General features: G+C 44.8%; 1 protein-coding gene across 6 annotated transcripts in view; it reads left to right on the top strand.

Moving 5' to 3' along the window:
* Window positions 1-12,469, top strand: part of UBR4 (ubiquitin protein ligase E3 component n-recognin 4) — a 131,608-nt gene that overhangs the window by 22,303 nt on the left and 96,836 nt on the right. For all 6 annotated transcript variants that reach the window (XM_070458796.1, XM_070458798.1, XM_070458795.1 and 3 more), the window contains exons 16-25: window positions 307-466; window positions 583-668; window positions 6,758-6,927; window positions 8,179-8,461; window positions 9,097-9,232; window positions 10,122-10,201; window positions 10,699-10,827; window positions 11,591-11,773; window positions 11,909-12,031; window positions 12,124-12,353. In XM_070458796.1, the coding sequence (XP_070314897.1) occupies window positions 307-466; window positions 583-668; window positions 6,758-6,927; window positions 8,179-8,461; window positions 9,097-9,232; window positions 10,122-10,201; window positions 10,699-10,827; window positions 11,591-11,773; window positions 11,909-12,031; window positions 12,124-12,353 (1,580 nt within the window). The remainder of the gene's footprint in view (window positions 1-306; window positions 467-582; window positions 669-6,757; window positions 6,928-8,178; window positions 8,462-9,096; window positions 9,233-10,121; window positions 10,202-10,698; window positions 10,828-11,590; window positions 11,774-11,908; window positions 12,032-12,123; window positions 12,354-12,469) is intronic.

Below are 12,469 nucleotides of genomic sequence, written 5' to 3'. Positions count from 1 at the left end.
TAGAACCTTAGCAGAATGAAAGAGATTGAGTCAGTCTGTTTGCAAATCCTCCGTCTTCGTACAGCAGCACTCCGTGAGGTCTGTTGTATTAAATTGGTACACCATTTTTTAAAATTGGTTCAATCACATGGGAAAGGCTGTCGTAATTAAACTTAGTCATATTGTCAGTGATTTAAAATCTGAGTCTTTGAGTGATTCTGTTTATTACATGAGATCTATGGACATAGTTTACTTTGTATTTGTATTTAGGGTTTGTAGGAGGTCTGGGCTTACAAACCTGGTATGACCTTTATGTGTTCTTTTTAGTTCTTAGGCCTGGCTTCCAACATTTTGAACTTCATCACCTCTTCCATGCTGAACTCCCGGAACAATTTCATCCGAAACTATCTGAGTGTATCTCTTTCAGAGCACCATATGGCCACATTGGCCAGCATCATTAAGGAGGTGGACAAGGATGGGCTCAAGGGTCAGTAGGCAGGATATGTGCCTGTCAGACATTTTTCTAGCAGCAGTTGGCTGCTGGCAGGGTGGTGCCCTGCATCAAGTAGGTGCTTGGGTAATTGGTTTCCCCCTGTGTTCAAGGTGCATCAGATGAAGAGTTTGCGGCCGCCCTCTATCACTTCAACCACTGCCTGGTAACCTCGGACCTCCAGTCACCTAACCTGCAGGTGTGTGTGCACGGCCCCACTCGGGCCAGGGGCCCTCTGCGTCTGCTGTCAGTATTTCTGTGGCTAAGGAGCAGTTTGTCCTGGGATCCCATCCCTGGAAAGAGTGTTGAGAGACTACGCTAGGATGTCCCTCTGCCTTAATTAACATCATTTCAAGAAAATGTGTCTTATCCCCAACTCACTCAGTAAGTTTAAAGAAAAGGAAAAGCTACAAAACCCACTCCTGATAACTATCCTAGTATAAAAGTAAATAGACAAGAAGATGTTTTATTAAAAAATAATAAATGGCCAAGAAATGTAGGAAATGTTAAGCGTCATTAGTAATTTGAGAAATATAAATTAAAATGCTTGTCTTAAAAGAATCAGTCAAATTATAGGAGGTGGATGTTCTTTTAGTTCTTAGGCCTGGCTTCCAACATTTTGAACTTTATCACCTCTTCCATGCTGAACTGTCGGCACAGTTTTGTCTGAAACTATCTAAGTGTATCCCTTTCAGAGCACTGTATGGCCATATTGGCCAGTATCATCAAGGAGGTGAACAAGGATGGACTCAAGAGTCCATGATGTGCTCCCATAGACAACCCACCACCGAAATAAAGTCTAGGATCTTGATTGTGGACTTCTAAACCTTGTAGCTTTGTTGACTCACTGAAGTAGCTGATACCTGGAATCCTGAATCTTAAATTCCTCATTTCATTAGTTTCATCTATGTATGTGCTTTTGTATTCAAGGAATATTCTAAAATTTAAAATTATTTGACTGCTTTTAGCAATGACATCATGTTCTGTTCAACTTTGTAGGCATTTTTCACTTAACATTATTTGGTACTTTATTATCAGAGTTCATCTCTACTGCTGCACATTTCTGTAGTTTTTGCTTTGACTGCTATATGTATTTCATTGTGTTTGTGACTGTACCAGTTTATTCACGTCCCTTCTCCTCCAACTGATGAACATTTGGGTTGTGTCAGTCAGATATCATCGTTATTCCAGGTGCTGGATGATCTTTCTTTTTAAAAAGGTTGTTGATTTTGGCGGCACTGACCTGCTGAGTGGGGCTGCTCCGGCTGCCGTGCGCGGGCTGTTCGTTGCCGTCGCGTCTCCGCTTGTGGGGCGAGGGCTGTCTGTGCCTGGGCTTGCTTGCTCTGCAGCTCGTGGGATCTTCCTGGACCGGGGGTTGAACCCATGTCCCCTGCATTGGCAGGAGGATCCCTAACCACTGGACTGCCAGGGCGTCCTGCTGTGCTCTTTCTTGTGCATATCCTCTATGTGACCCCTGTTGCAAGTGAGTCTCTTGGGAATATAAACTGAAGTAGGATTGACAGGCTGTAGCGCCCCTGACCTTACGCAGATAACACCAGAGTGCTCTCTGTTGTAGCACCAAGGTTTACTCTCACTAGCAGTGTGCCAGAGATACGGGGATTCACATTCTCTCCCAAGATTTGGCAATGTCAGATCCTGATAATAATTTTATTAACATAGTTAAAGTTAGTGTTTCTCAGCCTTTAGTGTGCATAAGGATTCCTGGGGAATCTGTTAAAAATTCAGATTCTTAGTTAATGTGGACCCCCCCCCCAATATTCACCCCCAACCCTCCCCAACCAACCCCAGTAGAATTTAATTTGGTAGATCTCCAATAATTAGCTCAAAGATTGTTAATGAAAATATTTTTGTTACTCTTAGGATTATTTCAGTGGTTTCTCAGAATCAAAACACAATTCAAGGACTTGTACTTGCCCCCAAAGGGGCAAAATCCAGGAACCTATTTCATGAAGTTAAAAAATTGATTCTCACAGGGAATTCCCTGGCGGTCCAGTGGTTAGGACTCCGCGCTTGCCCTGCAGGGGGCATGGGTTCCCTGGTCGGAGAACTAAGATGCCGCGAGGTGTAGCAAAAAAAAAAAAAAAAAAAATTCTCACAATCCCAAGCTATTTGAGAAATCGTGAAGCATTTCTTTTTTTTGTTGTTTAAAAAGATGATTATAAAAGCTATTTATGCTTACCTACTGGTACATGGGAAAATTTTTTATTTAGCAGGAAAGAGACTATATCAATGAGTAGAGTAGAAAAGCTAATTGATCTGTCTAAGGTGAAGAGCTGAAAATGCTTTAGCTATGATATTGCCTGCAATAACTTCTCAAGAGTGAAGGGTCCGGGTTTCTTCCCAAAATTATCAGCTCCTTGCCCAGATCTGAGTTTATCAAGAGAGGTCTCAAAGGCCAAAGATTTGCACTTTTCTTGGCTAAACTTGTCTAAATAATGGGGAAGAAATATTTTTCTTTAGAGAGTAGGGATTCTTAAGACTCCTGTGATGATATTGCTCTCTTAGCATTTTATTTTATTTTTTTTTTATTTTTTTTTTTTAAAATTTTTATTAGTTGGAGGCTAATTACTTTACATCATTACAGTAGTTTTTGTTATACATTGATATGAATTAGCCATGGATTTACATGTACTCCCCATCCCAGTCCCCCCTCCCACCTCCCTCTCCACCCGATCCCTCTGGGTCTTCCCAGTGCACCAGGTCCAAGCACTTGTCTCATGCACCCAACCAAGGCTGATGATCTGTTTCACCCTAGATAATATACATGTTTCAATGCTGTTCTCCTGAAACATCCCACCCTCGCCTTCTCCCAGAGTCCACAAGTCTGTTCCATATCTCTTAGCATTTTAAAAATAATTACAGACCTTGTGTGGATGTGCAGCTGGGCTGCCCATAGCTGCCCATAGCTGCTGACACTGCAGAGGAAGCCCTCAGATCTCTGTTTTTCATTCCATCTCCAGGTATGGGACTGTAAACTGTTTCCCCATATTTCACTGCTTTGAAGGGTAGTCGTTGTAATCTGTCTGCTGTTGAGTCCCCCACCTTGGATATTATTTCTTTGGAGTAATGTGCAAAGTTGTCTTACCCAAGATGCCTGATTTAAGTTGCCAGATACACAATGTCTTGTAAGGGATGTTAATAAAAGGTATTGTTACTGTTATTGTTTAATACTATATTTAATATTGCATGTAAAATTATCATAACTGAATAATACTGTTACTATGGTGATCTAGGTTCATTTATAAGTATTCACTGAAAGTTATCTATGTTTCAGGTACTGTTACAGGAACTGAAGAAATAAAGATGACTTGAGTTAGTGTGGCTTCATGAGAAAGGGGAGATAGGGTGGATAAAGGACCTAGTTTAGAGATCATGGGAAATTATTTGAATGAGGTGAAAGACAAGGAGAGTTTAGGAATCTAAGGTACTACCCAAATTTAAAACCCTTAAAACCCAAATGAGACCAGCAGGATGCTCTTAATAGAAATAGGGAAATCAGGAAAGAGAGTTGGTTTGGGGGTAAAAGCAGCGATATTGAGGACTCAGTGGCTCGTTCTTCTGGGTTTAAGTCGACTCAGATTGTATTTACTCATGCGTCACTTATTTTTCAGATTTCTATTAAACATTTTTTTATTGAAGTGTAGTTGATTTACAGTGTTGTGTTGATTACTGCTGTATAGCAGAGTGATTCAGTTCTTCGTACACATTCATTTTCAGTATATTCTTTTCCATTATAGTTTGTCGTAGGATACTGAGTGTAATCTCCTGCTCTGTACAGTAGGACCTTGTCCGTCCGTCCTGTATATTGAAGCTTCTCCCTGCTAACCCCAGCCTCCCGCTCCACCCCTCCTCTAGCCCTCTCTGCCTTGGCAGCCACCAGTCTGCTGTGTCCCTGATTCTGCTTCTGCTTCATAGACAGGCTCTTTTTTGTCATAGTTTGGATTCTGCGTGAAAGTGGTATCCTAGGGTATTGGTTCCTCTTTCTGAAGTGTCTCACTTAGTGTGATCATCTCTGGTTGCGTCCATGTTGCTGCACGCGGCATTCTTTCGTCCTTCCTTAGGGCTGAGTAGTACTCCATTGTGTATGCGCACTGTTCTTCTTTCAGCTGTCTGTTGGTGGGCATTTAGCTTGTTTCCATGTCTTGCTATTGTGAATAGTGCTGCTGTGAACCTAGGGGTGCATATATCTTTTTGAATTATATTTTGTCTGGGTATATGTCCAGGAGTGGGATTGTTGGATCATAATTCTACTTTTAGTTTCTTGGGAAATCTCCATACTGTTTCCCACAGTGACTGCACCATCTTGCATGCTCATGGGTCACGTACTTAGTCTCAATTACTCAGAATGATCCTATGGGTTCTTTAGGTACAGGAGGCACGATTTGCCATTTTCTGTTTTTAAAAATGAGTCAATGTCAGGTCTCCCAATAGGACTTTTAGGTCTTTGCAGCAGGGCAGCCTTGGAGTTGTTTGCAGTCAAGAAAATTGACTAGGTGAAGGTGAAGCTCTCCTTTACCAAAGGAGTAAGCTGAAGACAGTTAGCAGAGGCATTGTCTATGTGATTGTATTTTTTCCTTTATCAGTATATTAAATTCTGTAGCCCTTTCAATCAAATGAGAAAAACTGTATTATCAGTGTTTTAAATTTGAATAAAATAGCCACCATTACTGCTTTTGAGAAAAAAAAAAAAACACACCTCTTTAAATAGTGAAATTTTGAGGTGCCAGAGGGATGAAGATGTCTTGGAAAATAGTTGGAAATGTGAGTCTGAAATTTAGGAGTTAAAACATTAAGACTGATACTACAGTTTTGGGAATTGCCTACTGAGAGGCCGCTGTTGCAGTGATGAGATACATGGAGATAGGTCGGGGACAGCAGGAGAGATGAAGGCTGAGGCTGGCCTCAGGAGTGCCGGCGCGGAGGGGCCGCGGGGACGCTGCTCGGAGGGCGTCCCGGGGCGCGTTGGGCCGGGCTTCGCTCTGTCGTGGCTCAGGCTTGCTCCTTAGGAGGTCAGAGTGCGAGGGGTGAGGAGCGTTGGCTCGTTTGTTACGGCTCTGAGGCCTAAGCCACCTGACAGACAAGCTCACTTAGAGGTGGTCGACAGCAGAGAGCAGACGGCAGCTGTGATCCTCTCGCCGAGTTCCTGCTCCCTTCTGTCGCAGTCCACATAGAGGCATGGCTTACAGCTGGTAGCAGCGTCGGTGTGTCCCTCGGTGTCTGCCTTCTCAGACTCGGTGGTTTTATGTCTGTGCTGACATAGCGTATGGAGTGTGTCTCTACGTTTACGTGGTCTTTATGGCTGCCTCCATTACAACTGCATGTGCCTTGATTTGACTTTTTATTACCAGTAGTGCTCCAGTTAAGACTTTTGCAGTAGATCAGACATGTTTGTTTATTTTTTGATTTGTTTTCTTGAGTCAGGAATGGAGAAGTTAGCCATCATGCCTTTGCTGAGTACAGTGGTTAAGAATGTGGGTTTCCGAGAGACACTTGGCTTGTCCCTTGGTGATCCTGTGGCTCTGGTTGTGTTCCTGCCCCTCACCGGTGCAGCGGAGCACGCCCCGTCTGACGCAGCAGCTCAGCCTTGAGTGTCATGGGCTCCATACAGCTCTCACCCCAGCAACCCCCAAATACATCGGCGCTGCGCTCGACGTCCATGACTTTTTGAACATTTTCGAGGAATAGGGTCCTCTCGGATGTTTTTTACAAGAGTATAATTTAGTTCGGCAGACTTCAAAATTTATCCTCTGTCCTGAGGTAACCATGATTTGTGTTTTCTAAAGCCAAATGAGAAAGCAGGGTTTTGTCTGGTTTTTCCGTTGGCATCCTGCTCAGGTTGTGTGTGTGTTTGAGGAGATAAATTGCAACTTAGATGACTGAGCTGAAAGCAAAGCTTGTTTAAAAGACGCTGCAACTGGAGGCAGAGACAACAGCCCTGATCAATTCTAGATGCCGTGACATCTTGGAGGCAAGATTTCTCTGCTAATGCTGTTAATACAAGTTGTGGGCCCTCTCAGTTGTGGCAGCTCCCCCTTTGGAGTGTTATTTGTGGTCCAAAACAGACTTGAAGGAAAAGCTTAGCTATTACAGTTGAAGTTTTCTTTCAAAGACACAGTGTCCGTTGAAACTGACCCCGGTTCTGCTGTCTCCAGGCACCTGTCCTTTTGGGGACCTGATTTCTGACACTAGTGAGCTGCCGCCGTTACAGCGCGCAGCAGCCGCCCCCCTCCGTGCCCTCGCTGATGGCCTCTTTGTCTTCCATGCTAGAGCGCGCTGCTGCAGCAGCTGGGAGTCGCCCCTGGCTCTGAGGGCCCGTGGCCCTTGTATGTTCACCCTCAGAGCCTCTCTCTGCTCGCGCGTCTCCTGCTCATCTGGCAACATAGAGCCAGCGCCCAGGGTGACCCTGACGTCCCTGAGTGCCTCAAAGTCTGGGACAGGTAAGGTAACTCCCACAGAAGCCCCAAGGAGAAGGCTGCCTTTTAAAACTTGTTTGACTGATTTGTAGTTCCTCTGTGGCCCTGAGATGGTAGTCTGATGATAGGCATAAAGCAGCAAGGGTGGAGGAGTGTGTCTCTAACGGGGGGATTTGGGAGGAGCTGGGGGGCTGTTTAAAAAACAGATGTACATAAACTAGGGTCTGGAAACAGAATCTTCCTTTAGCACATGGAGGATTTGATTGCAATTATCAGAGGGAACCTGAATCCGGAACATAACCAATTTTATTCTGACCTGGTTTTTTTGAAAGAGAGGAAACAGGGAAGCCAACTCTGTCTTTGGTTATTTTGCTTTCGACAGAAAACCACTTAGAGTGACTTGCAGTCTTTTTTGGACAACTTTTAAAGAATATTTTTACTTGGGGGAAGCTCAGATTAATCATCTAAATCCTCTTTAGATGGACCTATATTTGCCATTTTTGTTTACATGGTTGGGAGTCTTCAAAGCAGTTAGTTTTCCTAAAAGGCTTTGTTTTCCTCTTTCCCATTCCATGATCAAATAGCTCTGCTGCTGGATTTGAGAAATTATAAACCCCCTTGAACACCAGACATGCACTGTATTTTTCCTGGTGGAATCTTGCGAAAAGGCCGGAAGGTGGAGGGTGGGGGTGGTGGTGAGGGAAACCCTTATTAATTAAAACACAAATCTCTTCCCTGATAGCCAAAGGCCATGGAAATAGTTGGCTACATTCATTCCTTTTTTGCATGAAAGGTTTTCTCACAAGTTCTCTAAATAGTGTAAATTTTATATTTTTTAGTGCAACGAGTTATTTTCAACTATTATTTTTAACCTGTAGTATGAATTCTCAAAATGAGAAACTGTAGAGTCAGATTGTAAGAGAAAAAGTAGTTGAATTGTTTCTATCTAGCCAGATTTATTAAAGAAAAAAAGCCACCTTTTAGAGAACTTTCAGTTCTTTCTCACTGTCAGAAATGGCAGCGTGGGAGTTAACACGGCCATGGCCACAGGTAAAGTTGCTGAGGGCTGATGGAAACGCTTTTGTGGCCGAATCTGGCTCTTTGCAGCCCAGATGTAGTTTCACCTTCTCATTACATAGAGCTCCTTGTCTTCCTTGGTGCGTTCTCTTCACGCCGGGGCTCAGGACAGCTGCCTCTTCCGGCACTGCACGCTGTAACTCTCGGGGGATGCTCGGGCTTCCCCCTCCAGGCACGTTCTCCTCTCCTCTCTGGTAGGTTTTTGTCGACCATGAAGCAGAATGCCCTGCAAGGGGTGGTGCCTGCTGAGACGGAAGATCTGAACGTGGCACACTTGCAGCTGCTGCTCCTCATCTTCCACAACTTCTCTGAGAAGGGCCGGCGGGACATCCTGACGCTGCTTGTGCAGATCATCCAGGAGCTGAGTGCCAGCATGGATGCCCAGATGCGCTCGGTGCCTCTCATCCTGGCTCGCCTGCTTTTGATCTTTGATTATCTGCTTCATCAGTACTCCAAAGCCCCCGTGTATCTGTTTGAGCAGGTACAGAGGAACACGTTCTTTTTTACTTTACAGCTGTTCCTGAGAACATTGTTATTCTCAAATTACCATGTCCCAAACCAAAGTGACCTGTTCACTTGAGGTTTTAGGTGTCCATTGTGGTGTGTTTAAGTGCCCTTAGGAAGACCCTGGGACTTTGTCTCTGTGTCCACACTTCATGTTTAGTCAGAAGCGATACATTTGAATTTATTTTATTTGATGTGTTTGCTGAAATTGGATCATAGGTTCTGTTCACAGGTGTCCTTTGAACTGCTGTACTTAACATGTGTCGTGCACGGTGCTGTGAGTGTCAGGCCTCAGTTTACTAGTGGTTGAATGATGGCTGAGCAGTACATTTTATGGATTGGTAAATTGCTTTGTTCCAGGGAACCAGAATGAGAATGGGAGGGCCATTTAAGGATTATTGCAGTTAGAGTTTCTGACAGTGCTTCATTACATACTGTTCCCTTTATACTCTGGCAAAAAAATGCTTCCTAAAAGAAGTCACAGAAAAGTCTAAAATTTTATTTTGGTAAAGTTTCGCAGACTTTGCTGTATCAATCTGATGTCATGCCTGGAGTGAGAAGCAGAATGGTGTCTGTGTCTCTTTCTTAATTTGAATCTTTGTGTTTTAAAAGGTGCAGCATAACCTGCTTAGTCCTCCTTTTGGGTGGGCAAGTGGATCCCAGGACAGCAGCAGCCGCCGGACGACCACCCCTCTCTATCATGGGTTCAAAGAAGTAGAAGAAAACTGGTCTAAGCATTTTTCATCAGGTCAGAAAGAAGACTGTCGATAATAAACTACCTGATTCTCACGGGAGGGGCGGAATTTGGAGCTTGGGGCATCCTTGAGAACCTTTGGTCACTGGTGTAGTTTCAGATACCTATGGATTCAAAACTCCTGGCGGAAACAGACCCTCACATATCCCATGTTTATTTAAAAGGAAAAAAATCTGAGATGTGTTGAGCTGGAATCCTCTGGCCTTAGGGTGCAGTATATACATTCTTAGCACTCGGTGACTGAATTTAAATTTCTCTTAGGGACATGGTTCTCACCGAGAGGCTATTTCTTGGGTCATGGTCTTCAGACTGTGGGAGTGGTGGTATTCTCCCCAGTGTTTCTCACATGGCAGTGGTCCTACTCTTGATAAGGTGCCTCCTGTGTGCATTGCGTGTGTTTGCTTTCATCTGAGGATTGTTAAATACAAAGTGTATTTGGTGGACATGTTCATCAAGCCCTCATGTGAGTTTACTATCATTGGAATCTCTTAGTAGTTGGTCCCCTTGATGTGGGGGAGACAGCATTTAAGACTACCAGAACCATGATACAGTTCTGTCGATTCACGTGATGATCATGGAACAGAAGTTGTCAGCTGGGGGTGACTGTGCTCCACACCCCGACAGGGGCCCCGGGGCTGTGTCCGGAGACACATGTGGCTGTCCCAGCTGGGAGGCCGCTGCTGGCCGTTGGGGGACGGGAGCCGGGCTGGTGCTTGGCATTGTGTTGTGCAGAGGGTGGTTCCCGCAGCAGAGAGGCACCTGGCCCAGGGTGTCCGTGGGTCGTGCCGAGCTTGGGAAACCGCGGTCCAAAGGTCTTCTTACGTTTCACACTTGTTCGACTTGAGAGTGGACCCGTTCTTTCAATAAGCACATTGCTTTTCAGATGCCGTCCCACAACCCAGATTCTACTGTGTCCTGTCCCCAGAAGCCTCAGAGGATGATTTGAACCGACTTGATTCTGTGGTACTTGGAATTTAAAAATCCCATTTTGCATGTGGGTTAGGTGGTCTCCACCAAAATCAGGCTATCAGGAGGAAAAGGAATGATGTAACTTTCTAAGGAGTGATTTTAGCCTGTGTTGGGATTTGAGTTTATTCTAAAAGGAAAATGTTATTTTGAGATTTATTTTCTGGGCTGCAATTTGCTGGTAGGGGATGTCCTTCCTAGCAATTGACACCTCTGACAGATTATTTCTAAAGACTGTCTGTGTTAGTGTTTTCACAGGCAGCTATTTTAATGTACAAAATAGTTGTTTCACTCTAACTCCTGCACTTGTGTGCTCACAGTATAATCCATAAGCTGAGTTGGTCCGTGAGGGGGATCTTGCTGCAATAGACATTAATAACTGTTTGGAATGAGCTGTTTTGTCAATCCTGAGGTTAAATGGTAGTATATGGGTAGTAGGAAAAAATATTTCACAAAATAAGAGAAAACGATTGTCTTGTTTTTCTTGGTATTAGGCCTGCGATGTCCTCTTCTCCAAGCTCGTCAAGTATGATGAGCTGTACACTGCACTGACATCCCTGCTGGCAGCTGGGTCCCAGCTTGACACAGTTAGGAGGAAGGAAAACAAGAATGTAACAGCCCTGGTAAGACCCTGGCAACCTGGGCTAATTATGAAGAGTTGGGCATGTGTCTGGTTATTGGGGAGCAGTCTACCAGGAATTTCCTTCTGGGATCTAGTCAGCTTTTTTGACTTTTCCTTTTGGTTAACATTGAGAGGAATGTGACTTTGAGAGGAAGGGTCACCTCAGTTCTTATCTCCTGATGTGTCTGCTGAGTGCTGGTCGATGTATGATACTGGAAGCCACACACTTGAGCTGTTTCTGTGCCCCCGTGAATGTGTCTCGTGCCTGTAGAATTCGTAACAGCAGTTAAGGCCACAGGAAGGGCCTGCTGATTGCAGGCCTGCTGAAGGCAGTGTCTGCTCTCTTTCAGTCACTTGGTAAATTACTGGAGAGCCAGGGACTCAGAATTGCTTCCTTGTCCTGTGAAATATACAGAATGTGGGACAGATTTTATATGTATATAAAAGGTCTGTTTCTACCATTTTCTGCTTTGGGTGTGTATTCTCTGGGAAGACCCAGTGAGCTGACTTCAGAGCCAAATCTCAGTTGAAAATTGGGACTGTACCCTGTTCTGCTTTAAAAATTGTATTGATATTTGGATCAGTTTTTATTGTTAGGGAGATCTTGAAAGTGAAAGAAAGTGAAGTTGTTTATCTTGTCCACATCTTTGCAACCCCATGGACTGTAGCCTACCAGGCTCCTCCATCCATGGGATCTCCATGGGAGATTCTGAGGCAGTACCATGAGCTCCTACCCCTGAGACTGCTGTTTTTGCTTCTTGTAGGAAGCCTGTGCCCTTCAATATTACTTCTTGATACTGTGGAGGATCCTGGGCATTTTGCCACCATCGAAAACTTACATGAACCAGTTGGCCATGAACTCGCCAGAGATGAGTGAATGTGACATCCTACACACCCTGCGGTGGTCATCCCGCCTCCGGATCAGCTCCTATGTCAACTGGATAAAGGTACTGCTGAGCCTGCTGCCATGGGGTAGTCAGCCAGCAGGCTCTAATTTGGGAAACTTTTAAATTTAAGGCTGAGGGAAGCATTAGACCCTGCCTATTTTGCTCTCCTGAACACTTTTCTCTTGCTGTAAATAGGACCACCTTATCAAACAGGGAATGAAGGCTGAACATGCTGGTTCTCTCCTAGAACTGGCATCCAGCAGGTGCAGCTCCGTGAAATATGACGTTGACATTGTAGAGGAGTACTTTGCCCGACAGGTGTGTGAGTTTGGGTCCACAGTGACAGAACTTGGCTTATGCTGCAGGGTTTTTTTGCCACAGCTAACTAAGATCTTGGGTATCTTTTAAAGATCTCGTCCTTCTGTAGCATCGACTGTACCACCATCTTGCAGCTGCATGAAATCCCCAGCCTGCAGTCCATCTACACGCTGGACGCTGCTGTCTCCAAGGTCCAGGTCTCCCTGGACGAGCACTTCTCCAAGATGGCCGCCGAGACCGACCCACAAAAGTCCGCCGAGGTCACCAAGAACCTGCTCCCCGCCACGCTGCAGCTCATTGACACCTACGCCTCCTTCACCAGGTGCGGTGGGCCGCCTGCCCAGAGACGTTGGAGATGGGGACTGTAAATGCTTGGGTGGGTTACTTTCCTGTTTAAATATTTTCTAGCGTTTTTCTTGTAGGGTGCAAAGAGAGGTA

Source organism: Odocoileus virginianus, chromosome 30 (genome assembly GCF_023699985.2).
Source record: "Odocoileus virginianus isolate 20LAN1187 ecotype Illinois chromosome 30, Ovbor_1.2, whole genome shotgun sequence".
NCBI lineage: Eukaryota > Metazoa > Chordata > Mammalia > Artiodactyla > Cervidae > Odocoileus > Odocoileus virginianus.
The sequence above is the reverse complement of the archived record's forward strand: the minus strand, read 5'-3'. Positions and strand labels throughout refer to the sequence as shown.